At 44.8% G+C, this 14171-nt stretch overlaps 1 protein-coding gene across 7 annotated transcripts in view; it reads right to left on the bottom strand.

Moving 5' to 3' along the window:
* raptor (regulatory associated protein of MTOR complex 1) overlaps positions 1-3852 on the bottom strand; it is a 69642-nt gene extending 65790 nt beyond the window's left edge. For 2 of the 7 annotated variants that reach the window (XM_075701088.1, XM_075701089.1), the window contains exons 1-2: positions 3463-3849; positions 1503-1605 (exon numbers count right to left, since the gene is read on the bottom strand). In XM_075701088.1, the coding sequence (XP_075557203.1) occupies positions 1503-1605; positions 3463-3609 (250 nt within the window). In that variant the 5' untranslated portion in view covers positions 3610-3849. Of the gene's footprint in view, positions 1-1502; positions 1606-3462 lie in introns of all 7 variants that reach the window. The other 5 variants (XM_075701090.1, XM_075701092.1, XM_075701093.1 and 2 more) reach the window with 5 other exon arrangements.
* Positions 3853-14171: the final 10319 nt, after the last annotated feature.

Genomic DNA, 14171 nt, shown 5'->3' with positions numbered 1-14171 from the left:
TTCTATTCCATTTTTATAAAAACAACTAATTGAAATTGCTCTTTACAAAAGCGTGGGCGGTCGAAAGGTTTCATTTTCGTTAGACTTCGCACCGCACATGCTTTTGTGTCTCAGTAGTTTCATTATCGCCTAGTGATGCGCTGGTTTCGCTGGCTCGCGAAACTCGCACAAACTGCAAGTAGCAGAGAATTCAACTTCCATGTGATGTCACAGGATGCCCGGAACGCCTACGCCACTTGACCAAAACGCAGCTGCTGCAGTGAATCCACCGCTCTTTCTTGACTCAATACCACCATCTGTCAGGCGCCGTTCAACTCACCGACAGCAGCAAAGGATTATGATGGCGTATGCAACATCACCCCTCCCCTGGTTGGTTGGCAGAAGATTTGAATTACGAAAGAGGTATTCAGACCCTTCAGATGCAATATTCTCGCAAACTAAGTCCTTTCTTGGCACGAAACAAGCATTGCGAGATTTCTGGAATGGTATTTAAGGAGTCCACGTCGGCTTAGTATTTGCTTTTAGTGTCCCTTTAAATCTAATGATTTCAAAATATTCATACTCTTCAATACCTGCATGACTTCTGACACAGATTTCAATGAAAAGGAAAGGTAGCAAGGTTACAAGTCACTTTCAAGTGTCTTAATTAGAGCTAATCAAGAAACATTGCAAGCAGTTTCTGGCAATAAGAAACTTCATATTCTTGACCTCGCATACTGATGAAACAAGACAAAAGCTAGTTTTATTTAAGAGACATCCTGCAGCATTTATTAAAAAACCGGGCAGCAGCATCAGAGCCATAGCTGTGCTGGGTTACACCTTTCTGCTTGCTACAGCAAGCAAACAAAATTATGCTCTAGCCATGGGTAGAGTTATGGGTAGAGCATCGAACTGTTACCCTGGTTCAAATCCCAACATCTGATTTTTAAAAATATTATTGAAGAGGCCTGAAACAAGGCAAGACAGGAATCTGAGAACCAATGTCTGAAACTCTGACTTCGGAGTTTCAGACCTGATCTTACAGAACCCAGCAACTTTAACAACATGTAAAGAAGATTTATTGCTAAATGGTAGGTGAGAAGTGAGCACTCGGCAACAGTTTTTGTGCAAATAATTTGTAGACGCTCATACCGTAACAATGAGAGCAAAGAAAACCTTGGTTTAAAATTGTCAGTGCGAGCTGGATAACAGGTTACGAGCAGAAAACAGTGCTAAATGACAGGACGAAGAGAAGTACACAGACCACAGCGCTGACTAACAACCAAGAATCTTTATTCTTTCAGTCAGCATACATATACTCTCCCACTATAGTAAAGAAAAAAAAAAAGAAAAAACAGAACTGTTTTCTGCTCGTAATCATGAGCCAACCAGCCCAAATGTGTACCCTTCTGTATAACAGTTTACCCTCCTAAACATAACTGTGCAAGAGAACTGTATGTCACTTTCTGCTCAATCTCATTCTTGGCTTGAAGCAATGTCTAGATCAACAAAAATGGACTCACCAAGCCAGCACTCAAGTCGTGCGCACGGTTGTGTCTTGACCACATCTGGTGGATCCACACCAATGTTTAGGCACATCACAAGAGCCACACTGACCGTTTTCATCTGGATCAGAGAGGGACAGTGGCACACTCCTCAGTGAGAATCACAGGATGAGGCACTGCAGGCAGCGATAGTGCCTCATCAAAAAAAAAAAAAAAAAAAAAAAAAGCAACCCGGCAGTAGCCTTTGAAATGCAACACAGCTGTCAGCCAAAGACATTTTCATGCAGCAGTCAGCATGCACCTTCTCAGCATGGTGCCCATGTGGTTAGGAAGGTTTCAGAGCAAGCAACACTGCAGCTGACCCGCAGTTCTTGACATCACAAGCCATGCCAAAATGGCAGCTGCTGTCTGTGGGAAGGGCACAGGAGCAGACTTCAAATTGACATTTCGGGTTAAAATGTGTGCTGAGAGTCCCCATTCTGCCCCCCCCCCTTTTTTTTTGGTTTTTTGGTATGTGTGTAACCATCTTTGCCTCTCTATTCTCAGTTACAATGATGAAGTGAAAACAGTTTGGAGATGGTGTCATGGCACCTTTAAGCATGCCACCTAGTATGATGAGTTTTCGCACCTCATACCAAAAAATTGGCAGCACATCCATACTTTGACTTTGAAGATGATTGGTGGTGTTAATGCAATTAGCAATCTGTATTATGATGGGTCCGCAAGTGGTGACATGTTTCATTGGTTATGATGATTATTATGAAGAGCAGCACATATCTAATGATCCACGTCCACATCAAGGAGGTTCACTGAACAGTAACACATACCCATTGACCCAAGTTGGTGTCAAAAAGGTTCATCAAGAGTGGCACATACCCAGCAGCACCCAAGTTAGCGTGAAAGGAAAATGATTAGATCGGGGCACAGATAGGTACTGAAAAGTGCATGAATATCGTGAAATGCGATTTGCAGTCAAACACTTGTGCGTTATGGAGGCTTGCTAATGAAAATTTATTTTTGACTAATTAAAACGACACACACTCTGCCACTTGACCAGTTATCATAACGTAAATGGCAAAATTCATGCCACACTTGCAATTTACATGAAAGACACATTGTGCATCGGTGCCTCACCACTGTCACATTTTGCAAAAGAGACCGACTACCGGAACAGTTAATCCTGCCAATGTTGCCCTTGCACTGGTCTCTTCCGATTTATTGTGGTGATGAATTAAATTACCTTCAGTTGCTAGTAGCGCTCCAGTTATCTGTGTCTTTCGTTCGTCCCGTTTTCCCGCACCACCTTTCCCGAAAAGACATTTTAAGTGTTGACGAAAGACCTCTTCCGAAACATAGCTAGTTTCAGCCATGATGATTGCTGCACTTGAGATGAAAAGGTCCCAAATGTTGGTAGTGATGGTTTCGAAAGTCACAGTTAATCTTTTCTGACGCATGGTTACGAATGAACATATTTGATGTTTTCCCATCCTATGAGGTACAACAAATATTTGAACGACCAAGCTGCACAGATTAAGCTACAGCGCGCAATCGTCCATAGAAGACACCGTAACAACAATTTATCTTGAATACAAACGCCTGGCAAAGACGCTTGTTTGAGTGAAACATTGATGTTCCGTATCATTTTGTAGAGTTACATCGTGGTTATATTCCATTAACAAAACTGAAAACTAGAAAACACACCCCCTATTCGTAGTCAAAGGCAACGCGGGCGTAACACCTTAAGTTTCTCGACATCCTGACTACACACACACACACACTAGGCTGACGTGAACCAAGAAACAACTGATCACGAGAATATGCTAGAAATGAGTGTGTTCGCCATAAAGGGGCTGTTTGTAGCGGAGGAACACGCGGACGTATCGCTGCCCGATTAGCGCCGCTGTGATCTTGATGCGCACGAGAAACACTGCGGCTTTCGTAGCGTGCATCGCTCGAAAAATGACGCTGAGAAACTCACCCGTTCTTTCATCCGCCACGTCTGTGTGGGAATGCTTTCGCAGGGCTCAGACGCGTGTCGAGCATTGCTGAACGCCAGCGGCAACTTCCAGTCCGGTAGATGACTGGAGTCATCGTCCAGCTCAGGCTCACGCATGGCTGCAACCATTGGCGACAGTCTGCGTTAACATAAGCTCGTCGCCGACATCATTGCACGGCCGCTTCGCGCCGGGCACAGGATCCTGACACACGCCGAAGCGAGACGAGTTCCATTTTTTCAAACGAAACAGAGATGAAGAACATAGAATCACTGAGCACCCCACGGTAAAAGTGTGCCGTAAACTGTGTAAATATTGGGCGAAAGGCGAAAGAGTAACCCTCTGTTGCCAACTCTAAACCAAACACGTGCTATGCTGCTTTCGCCATGGCTTTTATATATACGCATATACGTGCCGACGGCTAGCGTATGTGCTCACTGCATTCGTTTCATTTACGATATTTAGTAATATTAAAAGTAAACATCCTAGCACAAAATACTTGTCTGCTGCAGCAGCAGTAGGTTCTCTGACGAGGCACTTTCGAGCAGGATCGAATTACTCGATCGCGATTGGCTCATTTGCGCTAGCTGTGGAATTGCGGGTGATAAATTCCGATCGGGCTCGATCGCGATCGGAAGTGCTCCTTGAGATGGCAGGACGCTTTGAGAATTGTCGGCACAATGGCGCGAAAAGTGTTTCGCGTTCAAAGTCATCGTGATTTTCAGAATCAGGGTGAGTTGGTTCATTTCATTATTGACATATAATATAGGGTCTTATGAAGCTCAGTCCACATGCAAGGACTGAGACAGCAACAGCCACACTGGCGCTGTACTTCCAACTGAATTTATTTCGAGAGATGCCGCACATAAGCCTTATTTACACGAATGCGAAAGAAGCGTATCGTATTATTTTTCGAGCCGATCGCACTTCATGTAAACGAAGCAAATCGCTAGGAAGGCGTATCGCATTCAGTGGGCCAAACGAGGTGGTTTGAGATTACGGATGCGCATTTAATGATAACATGTAAACAGAATGGTCTAATTTATGATCAGCATACTAATTCAAAATGTCGAACCGAAACTTCTTGTTTTCGTTCCGATTTTTGTTTCGGTTCGCGAAAAACGGTTAAGTTCTGGTTTAAGTCCAAAGTGAAAAAATAACGGTTGGAACTGGTTCAAGTCGATTTGCATAACTGAATAATAATTGCAAGAAAACAGCACAAATTAATTTTGTACAAAAACTCCACGCTGCTGCTAAGCTGCACTGAAATATTGGGCCTGTTTGTTCAGAAGTACCGCACGTAGTTACATAGAAATTATGCAGATCCAACACGAATGCTAAAATCCATGTGAAGCAAAGTTTTATTTGTGGATAGAGAGGGAGAGATAGAGAGTAGACGCAGAGATGTACGTCTTCCAACCTGCTATTCTGCTCAGGCGGAAAGGGAAGAGGAGAAAAATAGGGGGCTGAGGATCGAGTAATGATGAGTATACAGGCAGTAGGGATGCGATTATGTGCACGTGAATGGTCAAAGACCCATTCACAGCCATGAATCGAGGCTTGTGTTAAAAAAAAAAATATTTCGAGACTCTTGATGGCTCGCTTCGTTTAATTATAAGTCCAGTCAGTGGCCCAGTAACAGTTTTTCACTGAACAGCCTGTTGTTAATTATATTGGCGCTAACGAAGAAATTGATACCTGCCGTTCAAAGTCATATTGGAGACAAGCAACAAATATACGTGTTCCACGTCTCAGATTCATGCATAGCATTCTGGCGAGTCCGCGCGTCGGATGCGATGCAAATATTGTCGCGTTAACTGCAAATAATACACTGAAAATTATAATAATGCAAATAAATACGCTGAAAACCGTACTAACGGTGCTGCCAATTTTAAAATTTATAGGAAGATTGTGTTGAGTAAACGGCAACAAGCTAAAAGCGGGAGCCAACGTTTCGACACGTGGACTTGTTTTTTTCAAGACAAGTCTACTTGTAGAAACGTTGGCTCCTGCTTTCACCTTGTTCTTGTTCTTGTTTTGACCATCTTTTTGAATTTCCGTATTCCGCCTTCTCTGTATTTTCCCAGGAAGATAGTGTGTATTTCAAATGAGGTAGCATACTGCAGTTAAGCCACGAGTGCAGGCAATGTACGAATGAAATGGTGGCCAACTTGAACAGAAAACCGTTACTTTTTCCCAAGGAGATTATATACTATAGATAACTTCCTTGCATTTCTCTTTCGGTTACGCTCCGCAACGAAAAAAAAAAAAAAAACCCTAACGTTTCTGTTCAGGTCTATAGCTCTACCCAAAATAACGTTTTTTTTTTTTTTTGTTTTGGTTTTAGTTATTTTTTGGGAGGGGGGGAATTCGCTTTTTGGTTCAGTTCCGGTTCGAAACCATGCATACTCAAAGCATTGTGCGCGCATTGTCGTTTCACGGCGTTTACCATTTAATCGACTTGGTGCAAGACACGCCTATCGAAATTCCTTGGAAGGTGCGTGTATAAATTGTATGCGTATGCATTCGCCAATGCACGCGAGCACCACACAGCCTCGGAGATTATGTATAATATGGAACGTATATAATATATCGGATAGGAAGAAAAGGACAGGAATGACGAGTAGGTTAGGTAGTGTAAGCACCAGCTGGCGACCCTATGTTGGGGAATGGGGTAAGGGAACAAATGGTGATAGAAGGAAAGAAGAGATGAAATAATATACGATGAGATGTGCGTAAATAGCGGACGAGCTCACCCATAAGATCAGGTCGAACGACTGACTATTGCGCTCGCCGCTATCACTGCGATTTGAGAGTTCTCAGCTGTTTTTCGGGGCACAAGTTTGCCACACAAAGGATTAAGTTCCTGATTCATATTTTTGGCAGTGTTTCGGTTCTTCAGCATGAGTACGACCACAACCGAGCAATAGTGTTGCCATCACTATTCGGAACTATAGTTACTGCGTACGTATATACACGTACGTAGTTGTGCTGCAGTGTTTGACATGGAGGCATATGACAGAATTGCTTTAAGAAAATGGAATGTCGTCAAAATGCTGTAACGACAAGATCTAATTGCTCAAAAAAAAAAAAAAAAGGAAAGCTCGTCACAGTATTAGAAAAAGATGTCGTGGACGTTCATTAAAAATGGATAACAGTTTCGCAACTTTCCATTGAAACACAGATTTTTGCCCGTGCATCCAGAGACGTGTTCGGGGGCATTACTTCCTTGCTGATATCCACATAAGACAAAGAATATAGAGAACTGGGCTAGTTTGTAAGTATTGATTACGAGTACGGCAGCGCGAAACACGATGGAGATGAGGAAGTCTTGTTTACTTCCTCGTCATTGTGTTTTGCGCTGCCGTACCCGCGATGGATCGATCCATATATATCCCGTCCATAAATGCCCAACATACATCGTAATGGTTGGGGTCGGGCATGAAATAGATGGTAGCTGGCCCATTCCGTCGTCCAACTTATCCACGCTGAGGACGTCGTTGAAGGGAGAGACTTGTTCTCACCGAGAACGAGGAATATGGGATTTATTTACAGTATCTACATGAGAACGTTACAGTTCATCAGTCTAACATGACTGAAAGAGGAATGCACACTGAGGAGCCGCCAAAGGCTCCTTAAATACACTCTGTCCTCCCTAAATCCCTAGGTGAGGAAAAACGGACGCGTTCAACCTGCTACCAATTCGGAGCGTTCAGTCATCGTAGCCGACCCGCCTTTGAGGGGGCGGGTTTACACACTCACTTCCGCACAGGTTTCACTGACCACGCCGAGGTGAGTGTATTCACGCAGACAGGTCTTGCCCCGAGCAGGCGCCTCTTCATCCTAGTGTTGACTCCGCAGACAATGGCTGCCGCGTCAGTCCATGACTTCTAAGCCCCGTGAGACGGCCGCTAAACATCTTCTCCCAGGAGTTTCACCGCTTCAAACAATCCATGACTGTGACGGCGAATCTACTAACAATACTTGGTCCGCCGACCGCGTTTAATCATAGCGGCGCCGAGGGGGTGTTGATGCGGCACATCGTCGTCCCTACAAAACGAGTCGCCTCAGCAGGTGGGAAAGGGTTCCAAGGCCGCTTCTGGGAAGTTCGCCACCCTCGCAGCTGCGACTGGCTGGGAAAATTTTGTAGGTCGGTACCCTTGCAGGCCATTCGTAACAACATACAGAGGATATGTTAAGTGCTAATTAAATGCTCACCTGAAACACATACCGAGGATGTACCGTGGATGACGCTCCTATAAATTCTAGGGATCTTCATGGACATTGACCACATCGTCCAGAACAATTAGCTCCTAGACGTGCCATGCTATACGTACTGTGTACAGTATACCGTCTAGGGTAACCCGCCAAGCCCGACGCCGAGTAAACAAATGCTCCGGAATTTTTACATGGTTTTTAATGAGAAGCATTCTTTGCCTCATTTCTGGCACTTTGCGGTAGGCATAGTGGGTATAGGTTCCTATCTCGCCTCGCTTTCATAAACAAAAATAGTGCGTCTGATGGTGGAATCCAACCTCTGCCATCGAGCACAGCAGCCTCATCATTAGGCTACGATTTTTTTTCTTCATTGTACCATTAGGCCACGATCGCACGCATACATCTCTCGTTCCAAAGCCAGCTAGCTCTTTGAAACACACGGCGGCGCCTGTTTGGCAACGCGACGTTCAACACCGACGCAGTACTAGTGTCCACGTGAGAAGTACGAGGCGAGGAGGAGAGAGCGCCTGTGGGATAGAGTAAAAAGAAATTTCAGAACGTTACACGTAGGATTTGTTTTTCATATATATAAGCGATAAATACCTGATGATATTCGCTTTTATTAAAGGAATGATGCGCTTGGAGCGTCATATCTGCTGTAGTGACTGTATTTAGGCAGCGTTTGCTTCGTGGCGTAAATGAGTAAAGAAAAGCCGGTCACCAGCACACCTGCGCGCGCCGCAGCTGTATGGGTGATGTAGGTGGCTGTGCGTGCGTGCGCGCGCGCGCCCATGTGCGTGTGTGTGTGTGTGTGTGTGTGTGTGTCTGTGTGTGTGTGTGTGTGTGTGTGTGTGTGTGTGTGTGTTGCGTTGCTCCAGCGGCGAGACAGTGCGGTTGTGAAGAGGACGAGGCGCTATTTAGGAGCACGACTCAGCGCAAGCGGGGACGTGTAACGCGGCTGACCTGCTCTCCCGGCCATCCTCTTCCGCAGCCGTCAGAGCGGGTGAGGAGGAGGGTTGTCGCCAGCGCTTACGCGTTGTGCGTAGTAGCCAAAGAAAGCTACAAAGTTTTCAAGTGCTTCGCACTATTACGTCTGCTCTTGGGATTAAGTGAAACAGGAGCGAAAGGGTTTTCTGCCACATTCGAAACGAGTGAAAATACGTCAGCAGGTGCAACTGTATGAATCAGCATATGCCTGACCAAGGATGAGGAGCAAAAGAAGGAAGGAAAGGTAGGGACGTTGACCACACGCACGTCCGGTTTGCTACTCTACACTGGAGAAGGAGATTAAGGGAAGAAAAGAAAGGAGAGAGAGGTAAGAAGGTACTATCAGTGTGAGCGGTTGTCCATAACTTCACGCCTACAATCGGTCACTGAGGCCATTCCATTTCATGAAACCTAGCAGTGTCCGCGTCACGTTGTAAGCCTGCTGCGCGTGGGACCATGGTCCGCGAACCTTAGTCTCTGAAAATGGTCTGCTATCTAATCGGTTTAACACCTCCCGAAGAATGTCGCGTTCGATCTCACAGAGTACAAAAACACAACACGTGCTCGATCGTCTCTTCACATTTGCACGAGTTACAAATTGGTGTGTCGGACATTCCAATAAGGAATGAGTAGGCTTTCGTAAAAGCCAACCCTAACCAGAGGCGTCACAGTAACGTTGCATCACGGCGGGAGAAGTTCGATGGGATCTGCAGCTTCAATGTACATATCCAGCCGGTGGAGACGGTAGTTGGAGAAAATCGGGCCGTTGCACAAAGTTTCAGTCATTATTTGAACAAGTAAATGAAGACCCCTCGCGACGTCTGTCCTTGATAAGGCTATAGGAAGTGTAAGGGTTTCTTTGTCGGCTGGCCGGGCGGCATCATCAGCCTGACCAAAGAAAACGTAGACAAATAACGTAACTTTAGCCAAACATTAAAAAAATGCGAATGCCACGTAGCTGGACAGAACCAAGATGTTTACCGTCGCTTGGAGACACCCGAATTATTTTTACATCCCGCCTAATTACTTATTTAGTATTAATTAATTAATTAATTACTCTTAAAATATTATAATTTGATGAAAAGTGTCAATGAGAAAAATGTAGAGCGACATGAAAAACCCACGTTACAGCTTTCTTTTGCCCGATACGTGCTACATAAAAGTGTTTTTCCGAGCGCGAAAGAAGCCCGCGAATACACGCAAAGTGCCTCGAGCGGCCAGTCGAGCGGCAAGTCGCGTGGCTGAAAACCCGTCCTGAAATATCAGGGACCACAAAAAGCAAACAAGGGAAATTCTTGAAGCAATAGAAATTTATTGTCAGATGGAAAGACAGGTGTACCATGTTGTCCCTCGGCATCATTCTCTGACAAGGCGCGCCGCTGTCTTGGACTGATTATTTCTTTGAGTGGGAATAAAAAAAAAAAAAAGAATGCCATCTTTGTTTTTTGTGTTTTACTCTGGGCGTTGTTCACGACTCACTGCCGTCAGAGCACGTGCGCTTCTCGAAGGACGCGTCAAAAGGCAGGTCTTTGAGCAACAAAGCCGTAGTTGCCGTCCAGCGCCTGTGTGCGTCCTTTCCTTTTTTATTGAAATGAAAACAAAATAAAGAGACGTAGTCACCTTATAATGATGACGGCTACTCCTTTTCACATACCGGGAACAATATAAAAATATATGTAAGAAAATGAAAAGAAACCACGTCATAGGGTCAGAAATGCTCAGCACACAGTCCCATACACCCATGATATACCAATACAACAGGCAAATGCAAGTTGCACCACAGTGAGTTTTTAAACAGAGTCGCAAACACACACAAGCGGCTATGTGCGCGTGTACGTGTGAGATGTAAGTGTGCTGCTTCAATATCACGATAAAATACTTTGAAATTTGTGACGTCACACTGACGCGCCGGCGCTGTAGGATATTGGCGCGAAAATTTGACCTTTGATTTCACTTTTTGTATAACCTCTGATCCCCCCAAAATAAAAGTTTATTTTAAGGGATGCTCCATTAATCTAACTGGTTTGGTATTGACTAATTCAACGATCCGTCTTGCTGAAACCACTAGCTCCTTCATACAACCTTTCAACCGTCTTCTATTGGTTTCCACCATAGATATATAGTTGCCCTTTCTGCCGCTGCCGTAAAATACATGGCAGGGCTATGTCCGTATATGCACGTAGTAATTAATACCTGACACTTCGAACATTTTAATGAGTTAATTTTGGGCCGCACGTTGGCGTTGAAGAGATGTACATTTACTATGGCATCCTGAAACTAGCATCATTCGTCAATATTAACTCTTAAAGTACGCCCCGAAATATGTTAGCGTTTCTCACAGTGTGCCCGGCCCAGAGGTGCGCAGAAAAGGATTTCTCTTCAAACTGGAGCACGCAACGTCAATGCAGTTTTCAGCAAGTCTGCGGCGAAGGAATTACCTATAGAACCTGGTGATGTACTCTCGGGACTTTTCCACAAAGTGAACCTGGCTTCATCACTGACCGGCGCCAGTTCTGCACATGTAACATGTAACCTAAAGTAATTAAAAAAATGTCAGGTACAGTCAGTGAGGAATTAAGAATGACCAAGAAGCTACTCCCACCTACTAAAAAAATTAAATAAAAAAAATGCGGTGCGCCTCCGCAATCCCGCTCAACGACTGTTCATCATCATCAGCCTATTCATGTCCATTACAGGACGAAGGCCTCTCCCTGCGATCTCCAATTACCCTTGTCCTGCGCCAACCGATTCCCACTAGTATACCGCAAATTTCCTAATTTTGTCGCCCCATCTATAGTCTTCTGCCGTCCACTACTGCGCTTCCCTACTCTTGGTACCCATTTGTCACCCTAATGGTCCAACGGTTATCTATAGTCTGCGCATTACATGACCTGCCCAGCGCCAATTTTTTCTGTTAATGTCTATTAGAATATCGTCTATAGCCGTTTGCTCTCTGATCCAGATCGCTCTCTTTCTGTCTCTTAAAGATATGCCTAGCATTCTTCGTTCCATCGCTCTTTGTGCTGCCCTTAACTTGTTCTCAAGCTTCTTTGTCAGCCTACAAGTCTCTGCGCCGTATGTCAGCGCCGGTAAATGCACTGATTGTATACTTTCCTTTTCATTGATAACGGTAAGCTCACAGTCAGGAGCTCAGGATGTCTCCCGTATGCGATCCAACCCATTTTTATTCTTCTGTGAGTTTACTTCTCATGGTGAGGGTTCCCTGTGATTAGTTTTCCTAGGTAAACGTATTCCTCCACAGACTCTATAGGCTGACTTGCGATCTTGAACTGTTGTTCCCTTGCCAGGTTATTTATCATTATCTTTGTCTTCTGCATATTAATCTTCAGCCCCACTCTTACACTCTCCCTGCTAAGGTCCTCAATAATTTGTTGTAACTCGTCTGCATTATTGCTGAATGGAACAATGTCATCGGCAAACCGAAGGTTGTTGAGGTATTCGCCGTCGATCTTTACTCCTAAGCCTTCCCAGTTTAATATCTTGAATACTTCTAAGCACGCAGTGAATAGCATTAAAGAGATTGTATCTCCTTGTCTGGCCCCTTTCTTTATAGACATCTTTCTCCTTTTCTTCTGAAGAATTAAGGTGAGTGTGGAATCTCTGTAGATATATACTTTCCAAGATATTTACGTAAGCGTCCTGTACTCCTTGATTATGCAACAACTGTTATGCGAGTGCTAAAGGGCGCTATTCAACATGAAGAAACAGCCCTTAGGAATCAGAGAGTTCACAACACAAATTACCAGAGAGAACCTCGCTTACAGCGCTTACATAGACAGAGGGACCGAAAGAACGACGAAGACAAGCGCTGACTGTATAGCAGGGTTTGGGTATATACGGGCTAGTATAGGTATTCCATGGTAAACATCACTATACAGCGCGTACATCAGAGCTTGTCTTCGTCGTTCTTTCGGTCCCTCTGCCTATGCACGCGCTGTAAGTGATGTTTACAATGCAATGCCAACTAGCCCGTACCCAAACCCTGCTACCAGAGAGAACCAAGGCATTTTAGTGTCTATATGATGATGATGCCCTTGATGAGTTTGGCGCATGCCCTATCGCGGGGATTCGCCAAGAGTCGGGTCTCTCCTCAGGACTCCACACGGGAAAAGGGGGAAGCACGTGGGTTTGCCAAGCCTAAACTTCGTCCTTCTGACTTCAAACAGCTTTGTGACCTCGCAAAACGAATCGCCAACAAAATATTGCGTTATAAATGCAACAATCGACGGTGATTACGCATGTGCGAAGACTGCCTTGCTTCGCTTAGAAAGAGATGAATGCTTGGAAACCTAGGAAGGTAAAGCCTGATAACTAACAACATGTGAACGTTTGAAGCCACACGCACGAAGATTAGACTGACCGATTACAGCAACAGATTTCCTTCTAGTAATTTTTGTATGAAACTTGACGTCAGCGACACTTTCGCGGTCTGTGAGAAACGCACCTGGATCGAGTTGTTTTTATCTTTTCATAACTTTTTATTATTCTCCGGTCAAATACAACGTAACAAACTCCACAAGAGATTTCACAGCGTGTGTGTGAGGAATACGCTGGACAGCCTCTTACATCTGAAGTACAGGTAGAGCTTGCCTATATTATTCATAAGAGAAAAACAATTGTTTGTCACAACCAATAATTTGTTTGTTTTTTTTTCACAACAATGTAACGCATCCAATTAAATCACTGCATCGTGCGAACGATGACACTTGTTATCCGGGCATGCTGACAGACGACGGTTGCCTTCGCGCTGAGGCCGTAAACGATGCCCCCGTCGTTTCATCACGGTGATACCATACAGGACCTACGTTGCGCGTGTGCTGTTCGGCCACGGACGGTATAGCTGGTCCACGCTTAAACTAACGCTTTGACGGCACCTAAGCAACCCGATAGAAACAGACAATCCGTGTAGAGCTGCGTTGAGCCGTCAAAGTAACGCGCACCTGGCAGCGACAATGTACATGTGTCTGAAGAAACAGCGCTTCAGGGCGGGACAGGATCGAGGATGCGATAGACACGAGCACTGAATAGAAACCATAAAAGCTATTAGTGGTGAAAGGCCACATATATGCAGACATCACCAATTACAAGAGAGCAGGACGCGTTTACAAATCGTAAAAAACAAAGAAGACAGAACGAGTCGTTATATCTAGAATGCAATTTGTAACCGTGTCCTGGTCTCTCACACTTGTCGATGGGCGCATATATGTGGCCTTTCAGCACGGATAAACATTATGGTTGCTATTCAGCGGTGTGTGCGTGTGTATCGTCTCCACTTCAGTTCAAAAGTGATGTTTCTTCGCCCAAGTGAGCACCCAACAGGCCCATACTGGAACTTTGGTAATGTCCATTTATTTTGACTGTGTAGAACTTACGCGGTGTTGCAACGGAAAGCGTGTGTGTGAGCAACACAACCCACCGAGGGCAGCCCAAGTAGCGTTTTTTTTTTTTTTTTGACAACGGCGCCAGG

The sequence above is a fragment of the Dermacentor variabilis genome, chromosome 8 (genome assembly GCF_050947875.1).
Source record: "Dermacentor variabilis isolate Ectoservices chromosome 8, ASM5094787v1, whole genome shotgun sequence".
Taxonomy (NCBI): Eukaryota; Metazoa; Arthropoda; class Arachnida; order Ixodida; family Ixodidae; genus Dermacentor; species Dermacentor variabilis.
Note: the sequence above shows the minus strand (reverse complement) of the source record. Positions and strands in the feature narration are given on the sequence as shown.